The 10,009-nt window shown below is 45.0% G+C and overlaps 1 protein-coding gene across 1 annotated transcript in view; it reads right to left on the reverse strand.

The window, feature by feature from the left end:
* LOC110213007 (biogenesis of lysosome-related organelles complex 1 subunit 2-like) overlaps nucleotides 1-8,447 on the reverse strand; it is a 31,270-nt gene extending 22,823 nt beyond the window's left edge. Inside the window, exon 1 of the mRNA XM_078149526.1 lies at nucleotides 8,303-8,447. Coding sequence (XP_078005652.1) covers nucleotides 8,303-8,447 — 145 coding nt within the window. The remainder of the gene's footprint in view (nucleotides 1-8,302) is intronic.
* Nucleotides 8,448-10,009: the final 1,562 nt, after the last annotated feature.

The following is a 10,009-nucleotide window of genomic DNA, read 5'->3' on the forward strand; positions in this document are numbered from 1 at the left end:
CAATTCGTTCCAACGGCCATGAAGCTGGCAGAAGCAGGCGCTGTGGAGCGCTTAGAGCTTGGTCAGACAGCAAAGATGCCACATCTCCCACTGCATCCCAAGCATCCTGACTTTTGTCCTGCTACTGGATCCTGGTGTCTCTGGAAGACAGGGTAAGGCTGATGACTGTGCAATTGTGCCTCACTTAAATCCAATTCATGCAAGTCAAGACATCACCACGATGTCACTGGTGTTCTTTGAAATGAAGGACAAAGAAGTGCCTACTATGTGCCAGGCACTCAGCTATCGACATGATCTTCCTAAAGCACAGCTCTGGCTGTGTCATCTCCCTATTCAAAAAACTCCCATGGTTCTCTGATACCTCCAGGATCAAATATGAAATCTCCTGTATGACATTTAAAGCCCTTCATAACCTACCCTCTGCTTTTCCAGTCTTCTTACACCTTACTCCTCCCCACCTCCCCCCATTTCCACACACTCTGCAGCAGGGTGACTCTGGCTTCCTTTCTGTTCCTCGAACAAGACACCCCCTTTCCTGACCCCGCCCATTTTCATTGGCTGCCTCATGCCCAGAATTCTCTCCCTTCTCATTTCCACCTCCTGGCTTTCTTCGTGTTAACTACAACCTCACCTTTTCTGATGAGCCTTCCCCAGTCTTCCTTAATGCCTTCCCTCTGCTGACTATCTGTAATTTGCCCTATATATAGCTTGTTTTTGTTTTGTAAATTGTCTTCCTCCATTAGACAGTGAATTCCTTGAGAATAGGGACTAGGTTGTCGGTGTTTTTTCTTCCTTTCTTTGTCTCCTCAGTGCTTAGTACAGTGCCTGACACATAGTCGGTGCATAATAAATACTTGTTGACTTGACTTGTATGGAATTGAACTGCAGGTCTGAGGAAGACTAGACAGAGCGTAATATAGCAACTGAAGTTGGCCTTGGAGAATTCATAGTATTTTCAAAGTAGAGGTAGCAAATTCATTCCAGTTGTAGGAATTAGAATGAGCAAAAGCAAGGATGGTAGAAAAGCCCTTGAAGGAAGGAACAGATTCATAGAACCTATGGAAACACAGATGGTATGCTGATTGAATTTAGAGATGATGCAGCTGGGAAGCATAACATGTGGGCTGACAGTCAGGACGAAAAAAAAATCTTGACAGCTAGAAAATGTACCAAATCTAATAAACTGAAATGTAATGATTATAAATGTAAAGTTTTACAGTTAGATTTAAATAATCAATTGCATATACACAGATCAAAGATTCATGGTTAGACAACAATTTGAGAGGATCTGGACTTTTTTTTCTAGTGGACTACAAGTTCAATATGAACCCATAGTTTGATATGGTCAGCAATAGAGCTAATGCTATCCTAGGTTATATTGAGAGAGAGACGTAGTTATCTGGAACAAATGATCTGAAAGTCCTACCATACTCTGCTCTGGTCACTTCTGGGATATTGTGTTTGGTTCTGTTTGCCCCATTTAGAAAGCTAGAATGCATCTAGAGGATGGTGACTATGATTCTAGGGAAACTTGAGACTGTGTTTTCTGAGGCTAGGTTGAAGGAACTGGGAATACCTAGCCTGGAGAAGGGAAGAATTGGGGGTGGGAGATACAATAATTGCCTTCCAGCATTTGAAGGGCTGCCATAGAAGAAAGACTAGTCATATCTTGCTTGACCCCTGGAGCAATGGGTAGATGTTATAAAAGAGCATATAGATAGGTATAGAAACTGGATGGTGGTATCAGGTGCTCCTTGGAAAGGAAACTCCCTCTATCAGTGAAGGTTAGAACCTTCTCTAAAATGTCATATTTTAGAGAGTTGCCTGGGTGTGCTGTGAGGTTAAGTTACTTGTTCAGGGACTCATAGCCAGCATGCATCAGAGACAGATCTTGAACCCAGGTCTTCTTGGCTCCAGGATAAGCTCTCTGTCCTCTACTCCATAGTAACATCAGCCACTCTGCTTGGTTTTGGCTCCAAGGAACATCACGTCTCACCCAGGATAAGCTGATCACCTGAAATCTCATCACCGTGCCGGATTGACTCAGTTTCTGATGCTCAACACCCTGTAAACTCCCTCAGCTGCCTCTTCTTTAGAGAGGGCCCATCACCTTCAGACCACTCTCCATTTTCTGTTAGTCACTCTGCTTGGTTTTGACTTCACTGAATATGTTGCCCTTCCCCTCAAATGCTTTTCAGCTGCCTTTTCTGTGTAATCCTTCCCCATTAGATTATAAGGGCAGCACATAGTAGGTGCTTCAACTGAACTCCATGCAGTCCAATTTAAGGGGAAAATTCCTTGGATTTGTCCAAAATCTGTCCAGATCCTTATCCTGTCCAGGAAATCAAATGAGCGTTCCTGTGATATAGTGGGTCCTCCCTCATTTGTGGTCTTCAAGTGGCAGCTGAAAGGCCGTTTGTCTGAGCTATTTAGAGACCAATCTTGTTTAGAAATGAATGCCAACTAGATGGCTTTTAAGGTCCTTTCCAATGCTAGGATTCTGTTATTGTACAATGGAATTTTGTCTTATTCTGAGGGAGAGGATGCATCGTGAAGAGTTTGGGTACAACTAGATTTTTAAAGTTTGGCTTGGAACAAGCGAACCACATGTATTTGAGGAATGGTGCGTGTGGACAAAAAGGTATGTCTTGTGTGGACTATGGACCAATAAGTTAATATAGTGATACTTTAGAAATAGAGTGAGTCAACACGGCATATTTATTTGAGTCCTTCACCCCCCCTAACATTTGCCTCTTTTCATTTCCATTGACGTAAAGCTTTTGATGGATTCCCATCTGGATTCTTGTTATCCTTTCCTCGTGGCCTGCCTGCTTTTCCTCCCACTCCCCCCTCCGTAGTTCAAAATACAGTAACCAAGACATCCTTTCTCGTTTGCCATTGTAACCCAGCTGCTTCGGTTCCCAGGGCTCTTTCACCAGCTTCTCATTGACTTTGCAATTCAATTTACCCTCTTCCTATCTCTCAACCCAGCTTTCCCTAACTTTGTTTATAAAGTTGACTTTCTCCTCTCCTCTTCCGGGCTTGGATTCAATAGGACAGCTCAGCCTCTTCCTAGGGGCAAGGTCATGGGTTCAAGCTCTAAGTAGCTTAATTAGGATTTCCTGCCCTCTCTAATTCAAACTAGCCATCCAATCTGCATCTCCCAAGCACTTACAGCGTGTAAGGCAGGCATTATATAGTCATTGAGCTTAACAAAGGTTAAAAGGGGACTTAATCCACATCCTCAAGGAGGTGACATTGCATAGGGATGTGTCATACAATCAGAGAAGTAGAAGACTATTGGCTTTGCTGTTTGCTTGGGAGGTATGAAAACACATCGGTCTCCAAAGAACCTAAATTGAGGGCAATGGAGGTTCTAATAATTCTCCCTGCCTCTCCTCTCTCCAATCTGTCCTCCATGCTGTCAAAGTGTTTTTCCTAACGTGTAGGTCTTATGTCACCTCCTAAACTCCAGCAGCTCCTCTTACCTCCAGGTCTGTTTGGCATTTAAAGCCCTTAACAACATGGCTCCTTCCTACTTTTCTTCTTACAATCTCCTCCACTTTAGATGCCTTGTAACCCAGCTACAATGTCCCAGTCCTGTTCCTTACACAAGACACTATTTCCTGACTGCTCACATTTTCACTGGCTGTCCTCCATACCTAGAATGCTCTTCCCTTTCACTTTTACCTCTTAACTTTCCTGGCTTCCTTCAAGATCCCTCCCTCTCTTTCTGTAGCCCACCTCTTCCCCAACCCTACCACAGCGCCTTGCCAAGGAGATGACCTTCCATTGTTCAGTCATTTCAGTCACATCCCACTCATGGTGACCCCATTTGGGGTTTTCTTGGTTTGCCATTTCCTTCTCCAGCTCATTTTACAGATGAGGAAACTGAGGCAAACGGGATTAAGTGACTTGCCCAGGGTCACACAGCTAGTAAGTGTCTGAGGCTGGATTTGAACTTATGAAGATGAGTCTTCCTGACTCCAGGGCCCCCACTCTGTACACAATGGCAGCCCAATCACCTTCTATTACTCTCTATCTTATATGTCCCTAGTTGTTTGCTACAGTCTCTCCCATTAAAGTGTGAGTTCCTTGAGTGGGGGGGGGGGATGATGTTTCTGCCTTTCTTTTGTTTCCTTGGTGCTTAAGGATTCATTTCTTCACTCAGTCTACCTGGAATTGATCCAACACTGCTTAATGCTTTTGACTTTTGTTTTTCAGCAGGATCAAACTATCCCAGAAGACATTCATGAATAATCCATACCTCTGTGTTTTTCTGGGAAGGGGCATTTTCTAGTCATGGAATCGTAGGGCTGAGAAGACTCTGAAATGTCCATGGATACCTCCTTCTCCATGGTGTCCAGTCAGAACCATGTACCTAGCATAGGTAGGCCTTTGATACCTGCCTTGGTTTAGTTCTGTGTGCTAGACTGTAATACTTAGCATGTCATTGTGTGTGCTCCGGTCGGTTTGGTGAAAAATCTTTAGTGAGGGCTGCACGGTATAGTTTGAAGGCAAAGTATGCCTTTAAGCAATGTCATTCACTTCCTCCACCTACCCCTGTTTCCTCTTGTCTTGAATTTCCTTCTTCTACCAGGTGTATGCTCCAGGTGGCTTTTAGAAGGCCCAGTGTTGAGGTGAGACTGGGCTACATTTATGCTCAGAGTATTTAAATAATAAGAACCAGACATGTAATGGGTGAATCTAAGGAAATGGAATTTGTTTGTAAAGACTTGTTTTCAGAAGCCGAGATTCTGCTAGCAGCTCTGTGTGGCCTTGTTCAAGTCAAGCCTTGGTTGATCGAGGCCTCCATTTCTTCCTCTATGAAATGAAAGGATTGGATTAGATCTGCTTCAAAGGTCCTTTCTGCTCAGGTATTTAATGATTCTGTGCGACTCAAAATTTGTGCCCTCACCTTCCAGGGCAGTCTTCCTTCCTTGATCTTCCAAAGTAAATCATTATCACATTTCTGTAAAAACTTTTAATGCTCTTTCACTAAAAGCCAACTCCTTTCTTCCTCCTCAGAGTTTCTTGGAAGCCGCTTCCAGAGATGCCTGCACTTCTTCAGTCCCCTTTTTTATCCTATGATAATTTCATTCCTTCTTCATCAAGTGTGCTTGGCATCAGCCTACATTACAGGCTCAGCTCTAGGTGATGTCTGCCTTCCTACCTCAGATACTTACTAGCGGTCTGATGGTGGCAAGGTCCATTTGTCTTTCTCAGCCTCAGTTTCCTCATCTATAAACTAGGGATGGCTACCTATAGGAGTGGTGTGACCGTCAACTGAGTTATATGGGAAGTGCTTTGCAAAGCTCAGAACGCTAGATCAGTGTCATCTCCCTCCTCATCCTCCATACTAGTCCTGCTTCTTCTTCTGCCTTGATGCTCCTTCTTCTACCAGGTTTGTGCTCCAAGGCGCTCCTGCTACAGCCTGATGGGCAAAGGCTTTCGGTTATATCCTAACTCTGCCTTGCCCTCCGCCATCATGCCTCACCTTGGAAACTTTCTTTACTCCTTGGGCAGCTAAGGGATGAGCGCTGGGCCTCAAGAAGACTGTAGTTTAGATGCTGCCTCAGACACCAGCTGCAAGACTTCACTTCTGCTTGCCTCAGTTTCCTCTGCTGTTAAATGAAAATAATAGCACCTACCTCTTGGAGCTCTTGTGAGGTTTAAGCAAGATATGGTTTGTTAAGCTCTTATAGTGGGCATTTAATAAATGACTGCTTCCTTCGTCCCTCTCTCCCTCCCACTCTCTCTCCCTGCCTCTCTCCTTTTTTCTCTCTCTCTCTTTTTCTCCTTTCCTCTCTCCCCCTGTCTTCCTCCCTCTCTCTCTCTTGCCCTCCCTTCCTCTCTCCCTCCTTTTCTCCTTCCCTCTCTCTCTCCCTCTCTCCTTTTCTTTCTCATTCCCTCTCTCCCTCTCTCTTTCCGTCTCTCTCTTGCCCTCCCTTCCTCTCTCATTCTCTTTCTCCTCTCCTTCCCTTTCTTCTTCCCTCCCTTCTTCTCTCTCTCCCTCCCTCCTCCTTGTCCTCTATTCACCAGGAACAGGTCCAAGATCAATTCCTTCAGAAACTTACTAGGTACCTAGAAAGAGTCTGATGAACTAATTCCTATCAAGATGCCAATACATGCCAGAGGATTAGTTACGACTCTGACTGGGTAATATATTTGCTCATTCACATCGGCCTTTATTGCTTTAACTAAAAGGAAAGGCTAAGAGGAGGAATTCCAGGAACGATGGAGGCTTGGGCGGTATGGAGATATCTTTTGAGTAGGGAGAACCTTGGCATGGTTTGTACTACACCTCTGAGTGGTGCTGGCCCTGAGCGAGATGAAATGAGTTAACATTTGCAGGGAGCTCCAAAGCCCTGTACATAGATCAGTTTCTTTGATTCTTAGAAAATTTTGAGGGATAAATATAATTATCCCATTTTAAGGGAACTCAGAGAGGCCATGCAATCATAGGATCATACATTTAGAGCTGGAAGGGACCTTATGGGTCCTCTTGTCCCATGTCCCCATTTTACAGATGGGGAAACTGAGGCCTAGGGAGACGTGACTTCTGTGAGGTGCCTCCCAGATCTCTTCAGCTAGAAGCGGTCTCTCTCTCTCGTCAGATTTCTCCACAGCACTTTCATTTTTATTCTACCTTGAAGCCTAATGATTGGTATGCTTGTCTCATTGCCTCTACTAGACTGTAAACCCCTCAGGGGCAGGCACTGTGTCATTTCATTTCTATGTAATTCAAGCAGTTGGCCCATAAAAAGCATTTGTTGAATTAATGAAAAGTGGTTGATGTGGGACATAAACACAGGTTTCCTGATCCTCAGTAAGATCTCTTTCCATTGCAGCAAGCTGCCTCCAATGACCCTACTTATCTGCTTCCACATTCTATTGATGCCCCAAGAAATATCAAGAGCAGTTTAGTCACTGCAGCTTACGCTCACAGCCTGGGAAAACCAAAGAACTATTCTCTCCTTCCATGGACAACTTTGCCCTTTCAGTTATCAGGGCTCATTTGCCATCTGTTGACGGCTTCCTGACAGATCATTATGAATGGGTTGAATCAATTAACAAATTGGTCAGTTTCCCAGTTGGCAAAGTACGGAAACCCTCAGTTACCTGGAGTTAAGGATATAATTCCTGATTTTTTTCTTCTCTTTCTCCTTCTTGTTGTCCACTCTTTGTCCATTGACTGCTTATCAGGATCTTAGGAAATGGAAAGGTGATGAAAAAAAAAAAGAATACTTATTAGCAGCTTTGGTAACAAGGTTTGATGATGAGGAAGACTGTATCTATTAGCAAAATTGAGTCATTGGATAAAATTTCTTGGTTTACTTCTAGGCTGTAGGTAATGGAGAGACTATTAGAAAATGCCTCTCCCCCTTTGTACAGATTCAAATTGACGCTGATATTGTAGATTTTCAGGTAGCATAGAAGATGGGAGAGGAGAGGAAGATAAGGGAAACAAAGAGAGGCCAAGACAGAGGAGACAGGAAGAGAGGAAGATAGGGGAAAGAGGAAGATAGAGAGAGAAAGAAAAATAGATAAGAGACAGAGGGAGAGAGGATTATATGGGAGAAGAGGAGAAGATATAGCAGAAGAAGAAAGATGTAGAGGGTGTGAGGGGGGAGGAGGAGGAGGAAGAGGAAGAGAGGGGGAAGTAGGGGAGGAGGTAAGGGAGAGAGGAAAGCAGGGCAGAGGAGATAAAAGAAAGGGAAATGGGAGAGAGAAAAAGGGGAAAGAGGGAGGAAAGAAGGAAGGAGAGGAGAAAATAGGCGTAAGAGGGAGATGGGGAGAAGAGAGAAGATGAAAGAAAGAAGGAATGAGGAAGATGTGACAGAGGAAGACAGGGAGGGGAAAGGAGGAAGGCAACGGTGTGAAGGGGAAAGGAAGCCAGAGGAGAGGGGGAGATGGGAAAGAGAAGACAGAAGACAAGGGAAACACAGAGAGGAGACAGGAAAGGAGCTAGGCAGAGGGGAAGCAGAGGAAAGGAGACAGGGCAGAGAGGAGAAAGGCTTGTCACCCAGGGATTATAACTGAGTTGTGTCGGAGAGATTGACAAGAGGGCATCTTGCAGGGGATTAGCTGGGAGCTCAGCACGGCAGGTTGGGGAGAGCAGCTGAGCCGCAGCTGGGAGAGTAGCTCACGTTAAATTGTTTACTTTCTCATTGTTACAGGGTGAAATGATCCTTGGGCCACATGCAGAACAGTTAACTCTGCTCACGGTAGGGGCACCAGCAGCAGTGATGCTGCTAATACTTAATGAGGGTTGAGCCCCACCAAGACGCTGCTCCTATACCTGGTAAAGCCAGAGATCGCTTGCTAGGGGAAGCTGTCATCCTCCTGCTTGGGGCTGGACTGGGCGGCTTCACCTTCTCCACAATGGGGTCCCAGGGGCTGCCCTGGCCCCCTTCTAGGCTGACTGAGGACCCTGACCTTGGCATCAAGACGGAGTGGTAGCTGTCAGTCCGCTTTTGCTCTACCAAGAACAAAGTCTACTTAAGAATTTTTTTCTTAAAGCTTCAGTATAGGAAATGGAGTGTGTGTGGGCCTGTGTGTGTGTTTGTCCGTGTGTGCCTGTGCGGGGAGCCCAATTATTTATTGTGCACATTGTCCAGAGGGCACTGGGGCATCAAAGCTAACCTGTTCCCTTTTTAGAGAAACTTCTCCTGCGTGCCTTCTAGGGAGCTCCAGCCGTCAGGGTTACCTTAATTTCTAGACTGATGGGCTGAAGATCCAGAGGCTGAGCACATCGTGACTGCTTAATAAGTGCCTGTTGCCTGGGAAAGGGCTGTCCCAGAGGGGCTTCTCTGTCAGGTCTAGACTGGGCTAGATGACTGCTGAAGTCCTTTCTGATTTGGATGTTCTGTGATTCTGCATGGATTATGCGCAGGGCAATGGAAAGAGAATAAGCATTTATTAAGTGCCTATTATGTGCCAGGCACTTTATATATAGTATCTCGTTTGATTCTCACAACAACCCTGTGAGGTAAATTCTATTATTATCCCCATTTTACAACGGAGGAAACTGAGTCAGGGAGCAGTTAGATAACTTGTCCAAGGTCACACACCTAGAAAGCATCTGAGGTGGGATGTGTGCAGGCAAGTCAAGTTTAAGGTCTGATTCACAGACAATCAGGTCCAAAGTGCAACTTGAACTGCAGACAATGCCTACGCCCAAACTTTTCACTTAAACAAATCATGAGGCCCTTTCTCCCGGTGTTGGACTCAAGGAGCAGCCCATTACTCAATGACAGCAAAGGCATTTGGCTTCTTGGCCCCTCAGGTAGCTAAGGTAATTTGCTAATTAGCACAAAGTAGAGGCTCTTTCCAACCTGTCATACTCCGAGATTTGGAGTACAGCCCTCAAGCTGCAGCCATCGACCTGCATTATCCATGAGGAATTGCTTTCTTTCTGGAAAGGAAAGCCTGGAGTGAAAGCCCTGGGTTGTTTGGAGGACAGTAGGTTTGGATCAAAGGGTCATAGAATTGAGAGCTGGAAGAGACCTTGGAGGCCATTGAGTCCAAGCCCTTCATTTTACAGATGAAGAGACTCAGGCTCCAGAGAGAGGGTCTGACTTAGCTAAGGTTACACAGCTGGTAGTGCCAGAGGTAAGGACTTGGACCCTGCAAAGCCTTTCCATTGTACCACACTGCCCCTAGAAATCTGAAAGCATTATAGATATACACACACAGAGTTAATATATTATAGTATTAATATTATACTACTATATTATAGTAATAATTCACATCCATTTTTAATAACATGCTACTTTTTGTCCATCCTTTGCCTCTGCCTCTGACTGGACCAGTACCCCACCTCATGCTCTGGATCCCTGATTGCTAAGAGTTCTTCATAAGTAGCTTGGCCTCAACCCCAATCCTCTGCTTTCTGGGCATCTTAATTCTGTAAGACCTTGGGAATATCTTCCCCCTCTCCCTTTCCCTTGTGTTTTCCACCTCTAGCCTTGCATACAGTACCCACCATTCCTAGAAATCTTTTAGC

The sequence above is a fragment of the Phascolarctos cinereus genome, unplaced genomic scaffold, assembly GCF_003287225.1.
Source record: "Phascolarctos cinereus isolate Bilbo 61053 unplaced genomic scaffold, phaCin_HiC Scaffold_1;HRSCAF=81, whole genome shotgun sequence".
Taxonomy (NCBI): domain Eukaryota; kingdom Metazoa; phylum Chordata; class Mammalia; order Diprotodontia; family Phascolarctidae; genus Phascolarctos; species Phascolarctos cinereus.